At 38.2% G+C, this 19,855-nt stretch overlaps 1 protein-coding gene across 4 annotated transcripts in view; it reads left to right on the forward strand.

Annotated features, from left to right (window-relative positions):
• The window catches only part of ppp1r9a (protein phosphatase 1, regulatory subunit 9A), a 63,431-nt gene that overhangs the window by 8,732 nt on the left and 34,844 nt on the right, over positions 1 to 19,855 (forward strand). For all 4 annotated transcript variants that reach the window (XM_079380805.1, XM_079380807.1, XM_079380808.1 and 1 more), the window contains exons 3-4: positions 18,862 to 18,994; positions 19,400 to 19,520. In XM_079380805.1, coding sequence (XP_079236931.1) covers positions 18,862 to 18,994; positions 19,400 to 19,520 — 254 coding nt within the window. The remainder of the gene's footprint in view (positions 1 to 18,861; positions 18,995 to 19,399; positions 19,521 to 19,855) is intronic.

Here is a 19,855-nt window from a genome sequence, read left to right on the forward strand (position 1 = left end):
ATATAAAAACAACATGAATACAAAAAATGTATCCGTGTTTTATATTTTTCCTTCCTTTTAAAAGATTTTTCTTTTCTTCTCATGGACACTCTTAAAAATTTCTCAAACAGACTTGTATAGAGATCATCTGCATCTTGTTATTGAGTTCCTGTTGTTCATCTTGTCTCATAGCATAGTCATAATTGAATCTATAGAGGCCATTGATGCCTTTTTTATTGATTTTCTCCAAATCTAGTGAGAGCAATTCTCTGTTTTGCCCGCCTATGTTAGTGCTATTTAGATAATGAGCAGACAGAACCATAAACTGACATGCAGAGGCCCACTCATGCCTGCAGGGAGATGAACACATATAGCTTCTGTCCTCACATACCTCGCTGGCTCTCCTTGCTGTAACTTTTCACACCACCACTGTCTGTCCCCACGCTTGTCAATCTAGACTATGATCAAGTCACGTTCCCATGAGAACACGGATAACCGCTGTGTTCGCAACTTTTTCCAAGGTGAAGCATGAAGGTAATTACAGTCTGTCTATCGATGTCTTTTATTTGATGTCTTGTGTTTGGAAGGAGGCTACAGAATCACATTGTTTGAGAGGGGATTTTTACGATGTTAACTTCTCAGAAATGCATTTTACAGCCAATTAGAGTTCAGATAAATTCACTTAGCCAGCATTTAAATCACTTATCTTTGATTTGGCCATATAATAGCACAGCTGTGGACTAGGACTGTTGTCATTGATTAGTTGCGATATCATGAAAATCACTGCTGTATGTTTGAGCTGCTGAAGATGTGTTTACAGCTCTGGCTATGAACTCTGATCCGAAGCTGGATGGAGATGTGGAAAATGCGTGAAAACAAACATTCCCCTGGTTGGATCAGTCCCATTAATACTCTTAAGCAGTGCTGGACCGGTTCCCCTCCTTCTCTCAATGGGTAAACGTGATGTTTGCTTGCTAATCTCCCTCACACGATCTGAATTTCATTGAGCGGTCGTGTGCTGGGATTAACTGAATTAAAAAGTCCATTACGCCCAGTTTGTACACCTTTTTGCGCTTGATGTATTGTATTCTTAGAGTCCCTTAATCAGATCACATCCCAATGCTATTCTCTGTTTGAAATCTTGGATCCGGCTGCTAATTATAAACATGAAATAGGTCTTCACAGCGTCCGAATGACAAATGTGTGACGATGCATTTGAATATGGTTCGAAACTTGTATTTAGATCAATCTGGTCAAACAAAAGTGTTCTATAGCTTTGTTCTTTCATAAATAGTCATAAACTAAATATTATTAAATAAAGCATGGTACTGTAACACGTGGAGCAACCAGAAAATGCCAGGCTTTTGTAAAATGGCATTGTGCCGGCTGGGTTAACTGTCAACTCGACTGAACTGCCCTGGTCGTTAGCTTGACAAAGAAAGACTTTTTCATGAGTCAGGGAATTCTGAACCCAGGCCACATGGTTTTTCAGCGGACATAGAGGAAATAACAGTCTGTGGTCTGTGTTCAGACTTGAGAAAGGGACTGATTTGTGGTAAAACATTGTCCATTCACCAGACTAGACTAGCTTGTTGTTGAATAGAAGTGTCAGTTATTAATCACACTGATTTTCTCTCTTGCTCATAATATTTATTAGTTGCTCATTAAGTGGATCGTTTCCATATTAAAGCGTTTCAAAGTGTAATTAATGTAGAGTTGTTGAAAGAGGCTCTTGTGTGAGCAGCTCTAGTGGCTGTGTGGAATAACAGCACTCTCAAAGAACCTTCCCTCCATTTACTTTGACGATTACAGGTTCATCCGTTTCAAAATGATCATAGCATAATTCCCTGATTCATCTTTTTCAATTTCATGCAATTGTATTATTTATCCTTTTGCATCTGCATGTTTGATTTTTTGTCTGTTTAGATGGGGTTCATTAACTAAATTCAGGTAATAAAATACAAAAAATAATGGCTATTTAGCATAGCAAAATTAATAGGCTTGACTTTTTAACTTTTAAATGGACGGTCAGTCGGTGCCAATAGATCTCTCAATCTATAGATGTGTACTCGTACACCTTTACATGATGACACCAGTTTTCTCCTGCTGGTGTCCTCACTCACGTCTGAGTGAGTCCATCGCTCTCCCCCTAAATTCAAATTAAATTCTAAATGCTAAATTCAGTATGGTGTCTAACCTGAATAAGGTATATTGGTGGGTGTGTGCAGTGTCTGGTAATGTAAAGTTAGCAGTTTAATGATTGATGAAAGAGATATTTTACTGAAAAATTAAATGTTTTCTCCCTCATGTTGTTTCAAACCTGTATGACTTTTTCTCCTGTGAAACACTAAAGCAGAATTCAAGTATTGATAACTTTCATGTCATTACACAAAATTTGGATTTGAAGCTTTCAAACTTCAAAAAGGATGTGAAAGTACCTTACATATAGCATAAAAGTACTGTAGTATATTGTGGGCTTTTCTGAAGTCATATGATAGCTTTGGGTGTGAAATTTGAGAGTTTAACTTGAAATTTCCCCTTTTGTGTTCCAAAGAATGTCCTACAGGTTTGAAATAGCACAAGATGGAGTAAATGATGACAGAATTTCCATTTTGGGGTGAACTCTGTCTTTTAGGACATTTCTTCATATAATAAAAAAAAAAACGTTAATACTGTGATGGGTCACCACATGATGTCCGATATAGAAATTAGGATCTTAAAGCAAACAAATCTCACTGACCTAGCTGACTTTAATGGATTTATTCCACAGGGGTTGTTTTGTAACCATTGGAGGGCACTTCAAGTCAGTTTCATTGACCTGACTCAATGTCTACATCCTGTTAGTCTAGCTCTGATAATGAGGACATGGCATCCAGTAGCCAAGTCCTCTGCCTGTCCTTTTTTTTGTAGACTGTTGCACAAATCAGTTTTACTACTTTTGCAGCTTTTCACCCATTATGTTACGAAAGCATATGCCTTGCCACTACAAAACAAGAAACGAAACGAGAAAAAAAAATGTTGCATTATCATGAGGAAAGTGTGACACCAATGTATAATGTAAACTCAGGCATGTTTATATTCACTGGTTTTGTTGTCACAACATTCAGCAACTGTAGACTTTGAACATGATATTCTTGCGTGGTTGAGTAATATCTGTTTAGAAGATCATTTTATACATATTTTCTACTATTAGATTGAATTGAGAGCAAAGTAACCAGATCCCATCAGATGAAGCATCAAACACGTGCCTAATGCAGCAGCGACTGTGTTTTACAGTCAATTCTAGTGTTTGTTTAGATGTGCTCTTTGTTACATCCATCCTGTTATCATCCATCTACATAAACTGCACTTACAGGCTGAATGAAATATGACATTAGCTCTGCTAATCTCAGCCTGTTGTTATGGCATATTTATTCCTTCTTGATTCACTAATGGATTTGAAAGACTGGGCAGCAGTTGAATGACTGCTGAAAGGATTCAGTGATTATACACTCCATTCTGTGCTTAGATGCACATACTTTATATAGACCAGACCACACGGCTCTCTCTGAATCAATCCAGCCTTTTTCTAGATCGGCTCAGTCCTGTAATTCAGTTAAAAGGGTGGGTGACCATAGTCTAGTTATTAGCCATATATTAGGGTTATATTAAATATATATAAACATACTTTCAGGAACGTAGATAAGAAAAATCTTTTAGGTGAGTGAGCTGAGCAGAGGATGTATTATTCATTTTAATTTTATTTTAAAGCTGCAGTCCATAACTATTTTTGGTTAAAAATGATCCGAAATCAGTATTTGAGAAATTACATAACCAGCCAGTGTTCAAAACTATCACCTTACTTTAGCCCGATTCACAGCGATTCACTTTTAATAATATTTTCTAATTTGAGTGGTACAGGTAGGTTTTCACAGGAAATTCAAGCATGGCACTGCATCATTATGTCACGTCTGTTAACATAAAGAAGTTGCCCCGGCTAGTAGGCTATCGCATGGGAGGATCCTGCAGGTGGAGGATCGTTTATAGCCTTTAAGCAGCTAGAATAATTAAATGCATCATTTTGATCGCAGATTGTAATCCAGAAAGCATTATGTGTTTATGAAACACATGTGAATTAAATATATTTCAGTTTTAAATTCTTCTGATTACAGATAGCCTGGGATTACACAAGATTTGTTTTGTTTTTTTTAAAGAAAACCAGTTCGATGGGAGCATAGTTTGTTGCTTTTTGGGTTAAACGCATTTATTAATATAAAATTCGAATGGCATGACAATTAGATTAGACTGTAGAAAATTTTAAATCTACATGCTAATACACATAGTCACTCATAGTCACGCAATGCTGATGTTGTTAATTAAATAATTTGAGAATAAAGTATAACAATAATAATACTTTGTACGGTTAGATGTGATATGAGCTAACTGATCGTTAGATTTAATCAGCACTGGTAGCACGATTTATGGCACTCTAAAAAAAACAAAAAAGGTGCCATATAGCACTAAAAGTGGTTCTTTGGCTCGTAATCATAGGGGAACCACTGTTGGTGCTGTATAGCACCAAATCTTGGTGCTTCAGTGGTTCTTCAGTGGCATGACTGAGGTGCTATATAGCACCGCTACAATATACAGAACCTGTTAAGCTCCTGTATGGTTCTTTAGCGGTTCTTCTGTGGTTCTTTTGGGTGATTAAGATGCTATATAGCACCACTACCGTACAAAGAACCTGTTAAGCCCCTTTAAAGGTTCTTTACGAGCCAAAGAACCACTGTTGGTGCTGTTTAGCACCATTTTTGTTGAAGAAATACAATGCAATATGGCACCTCTTATGGTTCTACATAGCACCATTTGACAAAGGTGTTGTTTAGCATCTTTAAAGATACAAAAGTGGTTCCCCTATGATTACAAGCCAATAACCACTTTTAGTGCTATATAGCACCTCTTTTTTTTTTAGAGTGTAGGCTAATGCTTTTTTCCTAAGTTGAGCAGAACAAGCATGGCAGACTTGTAACTTACTTGTTCAGATGGCAATATACGGTGAAAATTCTTATTTGGGTCATATTTCCAAGACATTGGCTAGAATCTGTGATTGCGAAAGGACAGTAAACATCCACACCGGTGCAGTGACTGACAGCTACACATTCACCTCATAAGATTAGACTCATCCACGCTGGAGCCGTGCCAACTCAAAACCCCACGCAAGCAAGATAATTCCGCAAGCAGCTGCAATTCCAAGTTTTCAAACAGAGATGGCGACAAAGAGGCAAAATTTACGGACTGCAGCTATAAAGGATCTCCAGTAGATCAAGGTATTTTTGAAGTAGCCCTGACTGAAGTAGATTAAAGAGGCTTTATGTAATTGGAAAAAGGCTATTTCAACCTTATACCTTGGATAAAGATGTCTCAGTTGGTGATTTCATAATGACTTAGATGGTTGCTTATCATCCAACAAGCACAGTTTTCTAATTAGTTGATTTTCTATTTAAATAGGTGTGACGTTTTGAAGTGCCAATCCATGAAAATAAAAAAACAATCATAAAAAGGCCAGGGTTCAGTTAGCTGCATAACAGCTATGATTTGCTACTTTCTGTTTAGCTGCAGTGGGTATTAGGGGCAGGAAATTGTAGAGACCATCTGATTACAAAAATTAGTGCAGGATAAGTCATCAATATTTGTGTCCCTTTTCCAAGATAAAAGCTGTATTTTAAATGTTTTGTGCATTACTTTTGTAGACATGTCTACATTTTGGTCTGTTTACAGGAGTTATGTAGTCAGTGGGAAACTCATTTGTTGAATTTGTTGCACAGAACAAACTTGCTGTCATGAGATATCAATGTGCTGCTTGTGCACTTGGGGTTCAGGAAAAAATAAGCAATCAAGCGATTGTCTTGTTCTCATGACTGCGATTTTGAAACTGTAGTCATTGGCAAAGATCTGTCTCACAATGCATTATGAATGCTGTGGTATTTTTTGTTTGATTGTTTCTCTGACATCTGACCCATTCTGGAGATGAATTTTTAACGACTGTGGAAACAGAAGACAGGCCTTTGGTTCTGACACAGTGCCGTTCCAGCTGTCCGTGTCAGGCGCTTATTCTCCACAGCTCTCCCTCCACCCCCCGTCACAGGCAGTCACTGAATCTGTCAGAGAGTGTAGTTCCTGCTTTTTTCCATGCTGGAAACAAGGAGGTGTTCAATGCTGACACAGTGTCCTGTATTATTGTGAAACTCGCTGTGCGTTCACCCAGATGTGGAGAGTGCCATTTTCCCCTCATTGTATTCAGGAAAATCTACTACAACAACAACAATAACAATAGTTATAATAATAATAATAAATATAGCTGCAAGCAGCGATTACCGGGGTTCAAGCACTTTAAGGCCTTTATGACTTCTATGCTGTTAAGGTGTAGCCCACACAGTCTCTCTCTCTCTGTGACATACACACACAGACAGAAATGAAAGTTTTAACAACACTGATACACAGTAAGCATGCTCACACACACACACACACAAACAAACAAACATACACACAGACATACGTTGCTGTATATATAAAATAGTGATTCTCAACTCCATTACTGGAGACTTGTTTAAGCACTTTAATGCCTTTATGACTTTTATGCTGTTAAGGTCCTCTAGGCCAATGTGAAATACAGGGCTGACAATAGAACTCATTCTACATAGAATTCATTAAAATTAATCTCTCTCTCTGTCACACACACACAGAGAGAGAAATTAAAGGTTTAAAATACTTAATAAACAGTAAGCATACAAACACACACACACACACACACACACACACACAGACATACACAGAAATGAAAGGTTTAATAATACTTAATACACAGCAAGCATGCTAACACACACACACACACACACTCACTTTGTTGCAGATATAAAATAGTGATTTTCAAAGACATCCAAAACTGAGAATAGGTTCACAGAAACATATACACAAAAATGAAATGGTTAAACTATTAAATTAATACCCAGTAAGCATGCTTTCACACACACACAGACATACATGCACACACATTTTGTTGCTGACAATACTTAAACTTTGCATGCTTGTTAAGAGTCATCTGACACGTTTTCACCAAGTTTCGTAAAGTTTTCGTTTAAGTTTTATGTGCATTTGGGGACATGTAGCCACGCCCCTTTTCTAAATGAACTCCCCTTATAGCTAACCAAAGTACAAAATTCAACATTTTTTTAATAATTATTGTTCTAAAGAGTCCAGATAATTGTTCAGTAGTGGTTTGATCGAGATTGAGCTAAAAACCTAGTAGTTCGCAAAAGTAGGTTTTTAACATATTTGTGAATATTTAATGAACGATTTGATTGACAGTATTAGTGCCAGAGGCAAAGTTGCTGAAAATGAGGAGATCTATTAAATGATATGAAGACTTAGTGTTTGTGTGAATATATGAACATTTTCTACAATTTGAGGTCATTTTCTATACAAATATTGTGTTTTTGAAGGCTTTTTACTGTTATAGTGCCACCTATGGTCAGATCTCCATGAGACCACGTTTCGTTAAGTTTTGAGTTTTCGTTTAGGTTTTATAGGCGTTTGGGTATATGTGTCCACACCCCCTTATTAAATGAGGCCATTGTAGCTAAGCAAAGGACAAAATTCAACATTTTTTTGATAATTATTGATCTGGAGAGCCCAGACATTATTATTGCAGTGGTTTGATCGAGATTGAGTGAAAAACCAGGGACTAGTTCGCAAAAGTAGGTTTTTCACATATTTGTGAATAATTAATGAACGATTTGATTGACAGCAATGGTTCTTGAGGCAAAGTTGTGCATTATGAGAAGATCTATCAAATGATATGCATATTGTGTGGATGAGTGAAATACCACATAAATACAGAGCCAAAAAAAACTAGCGCCAACTAGTGGCCGATTTCTTTCAAAATTTGTACAGACCTTTAGGGCCATGAGTTGAACATGCCCACCGAGTTTCGGTCCGATCGACCTCCATTAACCTTGTCTGATATGTGCTCAAACTTCATTGGCCGATGGCGGCTGTTTTTTGAGATACGGCAATGTCCTCATAGATACTTATGGCACATTGGATCAAGACACTGCATACCAATTTTCAGGTCATTTTCAGAGAAAGCATTTTAACTCTTGCGTAGTTATAGCTATTTTATAGCGCCACCAAGTGGCAGAGTTTTTTTTTTTTTATTTGACCAAAGATTGAGCTCTTACACATGTGTACCGAGTTTGGTGAAGATATCTCATTTCGTTCACGAGCTATAGCCTATAGCCTTGGCCCTCGAACGTTTTGGCGCTCCATTGTGACAGTGAGTCGAAATATCAACTTTTTAAAAATAATTATTAGGGGTGTAAAGATATCACAAACCGAACCGAAAGATCATGATCCACCACCCACGATACGAATCGCGGAACTCTCGTGGCGTACCACGGTGCTCTCACGCCCCCTGCTGCCCATTGTTGAGGTTAATGGCACTTATCTCTAACTGACTATTAATTTAAACAAATTTTTCTTTGCTTACATTTGATTAAATTGTATTAGTAACAACTAATAAGAGCTTTTTAAATTTTGTTCTAAATATTATATTCTAAAGTTACTGTTTTCCAAGTGCATGTAATTTCATGTGACTTGGGCGTGAGCGTCGGTTGCAAGTATATGCAGGATGGCTGCTTCGCATAGTACTGAAATTGCAGATCCCCAGGACACATTTAAGTCTCCTGTGTGGGAACATTTTGGTTTTCCAGTGGAGTACAGGAATGGAATTCGTAGACAAAGCGCACACAATCTGTCGTAACTGTTTCACAAAACTCTCTTATACGACAGGAAAACACGTCTAATATGCAAGCGTATCTCCGGAGACATCACCCCAACATTGATATAAGCGGTACACGTAAGAAGCCTCAAAAACAGGAAACTTTTCCCACTGCCTTTAGAATGAAGCTACAAGCTAACTCCGACCGTGCTCAAACAATTACAAAGGCAATAGGTGTTTTCATGGCGCTAGATATGCAGCCGTTTTCCATTGTTGAGAACGACGGATTCACACATTTGCTAAGTGTGTTGAAGCCCAGATACCAGTTACCGAGCCGACCGCATTTCAGTCAGAATGTGCTGCCTCACCTTTACAGCAAAGTAAGAGCCAAACTAGTGGAGAACCTGAGCAATGCTAAATTCATTGCTTTAACTACGGACGGATGGACCTCCCGTGCAACACAGTCTTTCATGACGATCACGGCGCACTACATTACGGACAACTGGGTGATTAAAAATCCCGTTCTGCAGACACGTGCTGTCTACGAAAGCCACACAAGTGATCATCTGTCGGAAATACTACAGGGAGATGTAGCAGAGTGGAATATCGACAGAGAAAATGCCACTATTCCTGTGATAACAGATAACGCTAAAAACATTATAAAATTTCATTTTAGTTTACTTCAGGTATGCTGACTTAACGAAAGAGACAAATTTTTTATTCTGACTAGTCTACATTGGAGTTATATCATTTTTGTTTACTCAGTTATGCTGACTGCACTAAAAATGTGAAGCCAAAGTTAATAAAGAAAAAGTTAAGTAAAGTTATTGTTGTTGTTATTATTGAATTAAGTGAATCTATTGTTCCTTAGCATTGCTGGTAAGATGACATGAATCCTACCCCCACAGCAAACCGAACTGTGGCTCCAAAATCGTGAACCGAATCGAACCGAACCGTGCCACTGGTGTATCGTTACACCCCTAATAATTATTGATATTCACTGTCCAGAGAATTTTTCTGCACTGGTTTGGTTCGGATTGGGCGAAAAACCTAGGACTAGTTCGCAAAAGTAGGTTTTGGACACAGCTAAATATTGCGGAAAAACTGTACCTCGCAGCGCGAATCTGATTTTTTAGGCTTTTGTCCGTCTTGACCCAAGGAAGAAATGTAATTTTGTTGAGTCTACGACAAGCGGTTTAGGAGCTATGAGGGATTTCACATTTTTGTTCGCTGTAGCGCCCTCCATAGGCCGATTGGGGCGAGTCATTGCGCCTGAGTAGCGAGCCAGACTACTACCTTCTGACAAAGTTTCAGCTCTCTAGGCTGTTTGTTCTGCACGATCAGTTTTAGGGAATAATAATAATAATAATAAAAATCCTAACCGTTACAATAGGATTTCAGCACTACGTGCTTGAACCCCTAATAAATTAGAAAATAATTTTGAAAAAGAAAATAAGATAAATTAGAAAAAATATATACTAAATGCATATTCTCTCTCTCTCTCTCTCTCTCTCTCTCTCTCTCTATATATATATATATATTGCATTTAATTTTGAAAATGATTTACCAGAGGTAAACAAACACACATATGTATTTATTACAAGCAAATATTGTACATTATATATTGGCTTGGATTAAGGGATCTAAAATATGTTTATACAGAATAATTAATTAATATGTGCTTTATAGGTACTAATAAACAGCCAATTTGCTAGTAATATGCATGCTAATAAGCAACTAGTCAATACTTAAAATTGTTACCATATAGCAAAGCAAATATTGTACTTTTATTATGAATATATTGTGGTTGAATTGTCTATATATTATATTATATTATATTATTACAATCAGCCAAAATTTGCAATATATTACTAATATTCTAAAATATATAAAAAATATATTATATTCTTTATTTATTTTTTATGTATCTATTGTTTTAACACAAACTGATTATTATAATATTTTTATTAGACCTATATATATATATATTTTTTTTTCTCCATAGTTTAATTGTTTAATAACTAATAATTAGGAGCTATGGTTGGCAAATCTTTAATAGAATCTTTAATAAAAATAAATAAAATCTTTCTATGAAGTAAAGGTGAATACAAAGTTCAAAGCATTATTAAATGCATATGTATAATGCATGTGTGTTTAGTTTAGGCTAATAGCTGTAACTAGCTTGCACAAACACGTTGCCTGTAAATGTAACACTTTCACCCACTCATGTGGTCAGTTGATGAATTATGTATTCATCAGACCATGCTACTGATCATGTGAGAAGACTCAGCCAACACATGAGAATGAAGCATAAAGTAAGCAATTGTTTGTGTCTTGTTTATCCCCTTATGCTAGTAGCTTCCCCTCACTGTGCTAGTGTGCTACGTGTTGGTGGGTGGCGAGGTCCCCAGAGCTATTTTCACAAACACAAGATTAAAAAGAGGGAGAAATGACATTCCAGGCCAGATAAACTGAAAAAAAGAGTCAAGAGGACGAACATAACCATGCGTTTTGAAGGAGCTGTGGTCTTGACACAGAGCAAAAGTCTAATTATGCTTGAGAGACTCATCAGTTCACGACTCCTTCATGACCAAAGAGTTTTTTAAATAGTTGAAAGATAAAAAGACCTTTAAAGTAATGCAGAGACTCACAGAATGCTTTCTCTGAAAAGGCTTTTACCTCACAGATGAAAGGCTTTTAATAACTTTCAGCATTAGCAAACATTCAAATAGTTGTCATGAAACTGGTGATTCATATACAGGCACTTTTATGCCAATTTTTATTCAATAGAAGTTTGTAATATTGCAATGTTTATAGATTTAGATTTTATTGGTTTACTCTTTTGGCAGACCCAGATTTCCATTATAAAAATATTTGTTATAAATAAGCATCTTACTGTATGCTCACAGAGACTGAATTTATTTGATCAATAATGACAGTAAAAAAAAAAAAGTACAATTTGAAATCACTGTTTTCTATGTGAATATATTTTAAAATGCAATTTATTCCTGTGATGATAAAGCTACATTTTCAGCAGCCATTGCTAACAGTTCTTATTATCATCAATGTTGAAAACAGTTTGCTTTGCAGTGCTGCTTAATATTTTTGTAGAAACCATGATATAGTGTTTTTCCCTTCATGTTTGATCAACTGAATGCATCCTTTTTGAATAATAAAATAATAATTTATTTAGCAAAAATGATTAACAAAAAAAGTGTCAAAATATTATTTATTGTGTGTATGCAGGGGCAAGGTGCTAGCTATGAAATACACATTAGCAAAACAAATATTTTAAAGTTGTTTAATGTAATTTCGCCCACAGAATGCATTTTGTTTCTTCAATTCCTTTGATTCAGAAATAGGGCTGCAAACGATTAATCACGATTAATTACATTCAAAATAAAAGTTTATGTTTACATTTTATTTATATGTGTACTGTGTATATTTACTATGTGTATATATAAATACACATGTTTATGTTAAGGAAAAATATGTTAGATGTATAATTGTGATTAATCGTTTTGCAGCACTATTCAGGAAATATGACAGAATTCTCTTGTGATTCCTTGATAGTAGATAAATTAAACTAGTGAGAGTGTGAAAAGTGAATTTTTACACAGGCCCACAGGTGCCTGTAATTGTAGAATCACCCATATGTTCATATTTAAATGTATTCCTTACCAATATGGTAGAATGATAATTAATTTGACTTTGCCAAACACCTCATTTTGGAGCAGCTTCCTGTTTTCAGACAATAGTACAGGAATGTCTGTCTACAGATTTGTCTGTTGCATGGTTAATCCACTCAGCATCGGCGTCCCTCTGGGAGAGCGCTGTGTGTGTGTGTGTGTGTGTGTGTGTGTGTGTGTGTATGGTGACACTGGGAGCGCTGGCACCACTGCTTGACTGTAGGGGCATTTAATGCGATCATTTGTAGTCAGCCAGACTCTATAGGCCTCTCAGCACCATTGCCAGTCTGTGATACAAATGGCAACACACATTTTCAGTCGATTATTCTTCTACATCCCTAGCTCCCTGTTTCCCCTCGGTTAATCCTCGGACTGTTCCCCACAAGGATTGCAGTCACCCACAATGCAGCTGGAGGCGTGCTGGTGTAATATGCTGCATTAGAGGCATACCGATGAGCCATGGCTACTTTGCTAGAAGTGCAGTGACACAAAGAAGGATGAGAGACGAGAGGGATAATGAAGTAATGAGCAAAGAGGGACGAGGAAGAGAGTGGGAGGAGAGGGATGGATGATGGGCCTGGCTCAGTTTCACTTACCCCTGCAGTTCTGTAAAAATTTGCCGAGAAAAATGAGAAGCTCTCAGAGCCTTTGGTGGGATCTCACAACATGCAATAAAAACTTAAAGTGCTCTCCGAACAGCAAAACGCTTATACAAGCTTACATTTCTTGGCTCTTATGCAAGGTAGCAGTTGGAGCCAAAGACTTCGCAGGCTGCTGGGTTTTAAATATAAGACTGCAGTATGATAGAGTGTGTGAGCAATAGATGAGGATAAAGGATTGAGTAAGAGCTAGTCTACTGTATGATTAGAAGACAAAAGAGATGCACTGTGTTTGTTTGAAGTTAGCTAACAGGTGTATTGATCTAAATGGTAAAATGACAGATGGATGGATAGAGGTGAGGCTGATGATAGAGAGGCGAGTTGAGTGGGATGAATCAATGTTACTAGATGGGTGAAGATGCACAAAGATGCTCACAAAACGTAGCGCTGTTAGTCGGACCAAAGCCAAGAAAAGATTCAGCAAGTACTTGGGTATCTACTGAAGTAAACTGAAGATTGTTGGTATTTCCTTTGCTGTGGATGGTTTTTATTATTATTTTTCAATATAATTAGCAGGCAGACTGGTAATTGAAACCACTGATATATTTCATACAGGGCCCAAAGTTGCCTTTAGAACTCAAACAAAAAATTAAATAAATTAAATTATACACACACACACACACACATATATATATATATATATATATATTGTGGCAGGTGGGAAGAATCACGCAACAAGGAGAGCTCAAAATAAATACCCCGGAGGGTGGATTTATTTAACAAGGTGAGGGTGTCGGTTGTAGAGGGGTGGCTGAGGTGCGGCAGTGCTCTTCGTGGTGTGATTTCCTCCCTAGTGCGGTGCGTCGGTGCGGTGCTCGGGGCAGGGCAGGATCGGTCACTCGCTGGGCTCTGAAATCAAGAAGAGTAGCGTGCATTAGTTTCAGCCTCTTCGGAGATGTCTCTCCCTGTTGTGCAGCCTCGCACGGCTTATCTGGCCGCGGGAAAACGAGCCCCAGGTGTGGCCGATCCGCCGTGATGAGGAGGTGCAGGTGTTTCCTCTTCGTCTCCAGGGCAACGCTGATGAGCAATCGGGACGCTCGTCACAATATATATATATATATATATATATGTATATAGCCTTTAGACTATTTTTTTATTTTTTAGTTCTTCTGTGTATAACCTACTGTTCCAAAGTTACAGTTACAATTTAAAATAAGTATTTTTTTATATATATTTTAAATAGTAATTTATTCTTGTAATGGCAAATATGGATTTTGAGCAACTGTTACTCTAATATTTCTTTTATTATAAATGATGAAAACATTTACAGCTTAATATTTTCATGGAATCCCCCAAAAATTTGAACAGCAGCGTCATTATGTCTGATAATAGAACCATCATTCAGTCACAAATATGATTTGTTTCAGTCATTTTGTTCCTTTGAAATTTTTTGTACTGTATTATTTCTTTCAATTGAATCACTGCATGATGTTTTATTATGTCACTCTAACTAAAAATCTCAAATGGTAAATTTCTGTATTGAATTACGCTTCAAAGCCCACGCTTATTTGATTTAGGTGCCTGGTGACAAACCTTTTTGTGTCTTCATATTATCATATGTATGACCATTAAAATGGATAATTAAACCATGTAATTATATTAAAACAAAACAAAGTGTCCTAGACAGCTACTGTATAGATGTCTATAATGAATACAAAAGAAGATGTGAATTATTATATTCTCCCATGGCATGTCAGACCTGACAGTAGGGCTTCAGCGCACTGCCCACACTTTGTCTGTTACGTAGAGCCCTCATGCTTGTCATGTCTGGCAGATTCACAAAAGACAGTCAGCTGCGGAGCCTGTTTTAGCCAGCTGTGGAGTGTGGACTGTCAACGTAGTGATAGCTGGTTGAGCTCAGGAGAAAACAGGAGAATAGGGTGTGAGGGAAGCTCTGGAACAGATCCACTGAATGTAGAAATGGGTGTTTCTAAAAACGTCTTCACTTTCAGGCCTCTGCTCAAGGGAATGTTTCTGGATATGCCCTCTTAGCATCTTTGTATGGGATCTTCAGGGAAGCTTCGAGGCTAAACATGTTAGCAGCTTCACTGTCCAGCCCTTTCTGCCAATATTATTTTCAACAAATCCATTGAAAGACTGTAGATGAAGGGCCCATTACACTTCAGCCAATTATTTGGTCAGCAATGTGACTGCTCAATAATGCATAGCTGTTGATCAGTTTACATTATTGATGCTGTAAAGTGCACTAGAGATTATGCTTGCTTTCGTCCCAGTGCTTGGATACCCATACCCTACACTCTAGTTTCGGTGTGCTTTTCTACCACATACAATTTGGATTCATTGGTTTAGGCTTGTAATTAGCATAAAACGTCAGATTTGAGTCTAATTGGTTTTCTTCACAGATGAGATAGCTTTGATTCTGCTATGATCAGTCATGGTTTAATTGAAGATGATGATTCTCATGGTGGCAGCTGGACACACTGACAGCTGCCTGCTGGTGAATGCAGCATGTTCATTTGCTCAGTGGTAGAGCAGTGTGGGTTTGATTTTTTTTCATATTATTATTTAACAATGAACTATTCAGAATATTTTTAAATTATTTTAGAACATGTTTATCAAATATTTTATGCATATATTTCTGTTCAGTTGTTCGGGGTCAGTAAGATCATTTAATTGATTAATATAATAATTTCTTGCTTTTTAATATATATATATATATATATATATATATATATATATATATATATATGTATATATAACTGTTCTTTAAAGTCTTAGTGTTATTATTTCTATATTAACCCTGGTACTTGCCTTAGGAAGTTTGTTCTTTTAAAATGAAATACTGTAAAATCTGGGTCAGGGAAACTGATTCTGTGTCAACATGAAACTAAAACTTATCCAGTGAAGCCATTTTTATAAGGAAACAGATAAGGAGGAGGCAGGCAAGTGTGGCATTGGCATGGGGCCGATGTTTGTCCGAGAATCTGCTTAGGGGACACAGTTGTGCGTGACTGTCCTTTCACACCACGATGCACAGGACCATCACTTACACTGAGGAGATTGCAAATGACACTTAGTGTTTCAGACGATAAGCACCCTTGTGAAGACGCTCAGATGCAACCAGAGACATTGCCTCACTGTCTAACTATATATATATATATATATATATATATATATATGTGTGTGTGTGTGTGTCTAAATATATACAATGTGTGTGTGTCTAAATATATACAGTGCCCTCCAAAAGTATTGGAACAGTAAGGCCAATTCCTTTATTTTTGTTGTAGACTGAAAATATTTGGGTTTGACATCAAAAGATGAATATGAGATGAGAGATTAACATTTCAGCTTTTATTTACAGGTATCTTCATCTGGATCTGATACACAACTTAAAAGATAGCACCTTTTGTTTGAACTCACCCATTTTTACATGTTACCAAAAGTATTGGAACAGATAGAATTAACATAGATTAAAGTGAAAAAGACTTAATATTTAGTTGCAAATCCTTTGCTTTCAATAACTGCATCAAGCCTGTGACCCATTGACATCACCAAACTTTTGTATTCTTCTTTTGTGATGCTTTTCCAGGCTTTCACCGCAGCCTCTTTCAGTTTTGGGGGGTTACTCCCTTCAGTCTCTTCTTTAGCAGGTAAAATGCATACTCTGCAGGGTTTAAGTGTGGAGATTGACTTGGCCAGTCTAAAACCTTCCACTTCTTGCCCCTGATGAATTCCTTTGTTGTTTTGGCACTGTTTTGGGTCATTATCTTGCTGCATGATGAAGGATCTCCCAATCGGTTTGGTTGCATCTTTCTGTAAATTGTCAGACAAAATATTTCTGTAGACTTCTGAGTTAATTTTGCTGCTGCCATCATGTGTTACATCATTAATGAAGATTAATGAGCCTGTCCCAGAAGAAGCGATGAAAGCCCAAGCCATTACATTACTTGTGTAATGTGTACTATAATGTACACCTGTGTACACTGTGTTTCAGATGAGCTTGTATGTTTGGGATCATGAGCAGATCCTTTCTTTCTCCAAACTTTAGCCTTTCCATCACTTTGGTCCATAAAATCAGTCCATAAAACCTTGTCCCAGAATTTTTGAGGCTCGTCTCCTATTCTTCTTCTAGTGAGTGGTTTGCATCTTCTGGTGCAACTTTAGCCACGAATCCAGCATGGCCTCTGGAGATTCTTCGGAACGCAGAGATGAACAATAACCCCCCGAGGCAAAGGATCAAGAAACACTGCGGGAAATGCGCTGGGATTCGAGATAGACTCAGGAAAAGGGCTCACAGTCCTCCTCTTCCAAGCATTCTGCTCGCAAATGTCCAATCCTTGGAGAATAAGATGGACGATCGTAGAGCCAGGATTAGTTTCCAACGGGACATTAGGGACTGCAACATCCTTTGTTTGTCCGAAACGTGGCTCTCGTCCTCGGTCCCGGACACTGCTGTAATGCCGAGTGATAACTTCTCTGTTTTTCGGACGGACAGAACAGCAGAGGCCGGTAAATCCAGGAGTGGAGGAGTGTGTTTAATGATCAACAAGAAATGGTGTGATCCCAGGAATATCTCCATTCTGTCGCGTTCCTGCTCGCCTCATCTGGAACATCTTTCCATTATTTGCCGCCCATTTTATCTGCCCCGGGAGTTTTCATCGATCATTATTACTGCTGTGTACATTCCACCACAGGCAGACACCGGCTTGGCTTTGTCTAAGCTTCACGATGTGCTCAGCGGCTACATTAACAAACATCCTGATCATCGCGGGAGACTTTAACAAAGCCAACCTCAGACAGGTCATGCTGAACTTTCATCAACACGTATCCTGTCCAACTAGAGGACCGAACACACTGGATCATTGCTACACTCAGTTCAAGGATGCCTACAAAGCCCGCTCACTACCGGCTTTTGGCAAATCGGACCATGCCGCCATTTTCCTCACACCGGAATATAAACAAAGGCTCGTTCAGGATCCCCCGGTGCAGAGAGTAGTGATGCGCTGGTCCTCCCACTCAGAGGCTATGCTGCAGGCGGCTCTTGATGACATCGACTGGGACATGTTCCGGTCGAGTTCTTCTGACGTCAGCGAGTTCACGGATGTAGCATTAAGCTTTGTAAACACGCTAACCAAGCAAGCTACAGAAACAATAACGATAAGGACATTCTCCAATCAGAAACCGTGGGTGGACAGAACAATCCGTGCTGCGGTTAACACATGCACTGCCGCTTACAATGAGGCTCTTCTGACCGGGAATATGAGCGAGTACAAAGCATCGTGCTATGCCGACACGCAGTAAGAGCCGCCAAACAGCGATACAGAGAGAGAATTGAGTCTCATTTCCAGCTTAATGACTCTCGACGGATGAGGCAGGGACTGAGGACCATCTGTGCCTTCGGAAACAAATCCTCCGCAGAGGTGAGAGCAGATCCGTTGCTGGCCGACGAGTTAAACATCTTCTACGGCCGCTTCGATTGCAACGGCGGCAGCGCGTCTCTGCCGTCCAGCGCGTCAGGAAGCAGCAGGCAGAGCAGCGATGATCCTGTAATCACCGTGTCGGAGGATGAGGTTCGGAGGGCGCTAAAGAAAGTGAATGTCAGGAAAGAGAGAGTATGTGATCAATGGAGTCATATATGTTTGAGCTCAATACTTCCAATGGACTAATATTTTTTCTGTTTTTGAAGAAACATACTCTCTAGCACTGTGTTGTACACATACTCCATCTTTTGTAAATGTGAAAAAAGTGCTTTACACAGCTGTTTTAGTCATGTAACCTCAGTATTGTGACACTGGCCTTTACTTTTTTTGGCTACCAGGTGTTCAAAACCTACTCCAATGAAGATTACGACCGGAGGAATGAAGAGGTGGACCCAGTGGCATCCTCAGCTGAGTATGAGCTGGAGAAACGGGTGGAGAAGCTGGAACTTCTCCCTGTGGAACTGGAAAAAGGTGAATAGCAGAATGGCAGTGTCACCAAAGAGATTTCTCTGAGTTAAAAAAAAAAAAAAACATTAGGTCTAGTCTTTACACTTTTGACTTTTCAGTCAGTTTTGACTCCGAACCTTGTAGTTATTGAGATACAGTATAGCCTCTGTGACAACTAGCTCCTGTCTTCCCCATAAGCTTTCTTAAAAATAGATACAAATATGTTTTCAGGGAAATGTTCTGCATGTATCTGCATAGTCTGAGCACTGTGAGTAAATCAATGGTAAGCCTTGAATATTGATCAGTTACAATAAACATATATCCATCCATCAAACATCCAATGATTTATTGAATTGTCATTCTTTCCATTTGCTCAGCACTAATATTTTTCCCTTCATTGATTTGTGTATGTTCATCTGTGTATGTCAGATGAGGACGGCCTGGGCATCAGTATTATAGGAATGGGGGTTGGCGCTGACTCAGGCCTGGAGAAGCTGGGCATCTTTGTCAAGACTGTCATAGAGGGTGGAGCAGCAGAGAGAGATGGAAGGTAAACTAAACTGCACATACTACTTTAGTATTTACACACACTACTTTAGTGAAGGATATATATATATATATATATATATATATATATATATATATCACCCTACTTTCTGGATATCAATATGAGTATTTTCCATGTAGAAAAACAACCCTGTTGGTCAAACAGTAGTAGAAAATCACGTATTTCTTGTCCTTGCTCTTTTTAGCTCCACCCAGAGTGAGAATCCCTGAAAGTCCCTCATGAGATTTGCACATTGCCTAAAATTAAAGCAAAGCTTGAGGCTTTATCACTGAATGTAGCTCAGGATGCTAAAGAAAGGGTAGGGATGGGAATGAAAG

The sequence above is a fragment of the Barbus barbus genome (assembly GCF_936440315.1).
Source record: "Barbus barbus genome assembly, chromosome: 27".
Taxonomy (NCBI): domain Eukaryota; kingdom Metazoa; phylum Chordata; class Actinopteri; order Cypriniformes; family Cyprinidae; genus Barbus; species Barbus barbus.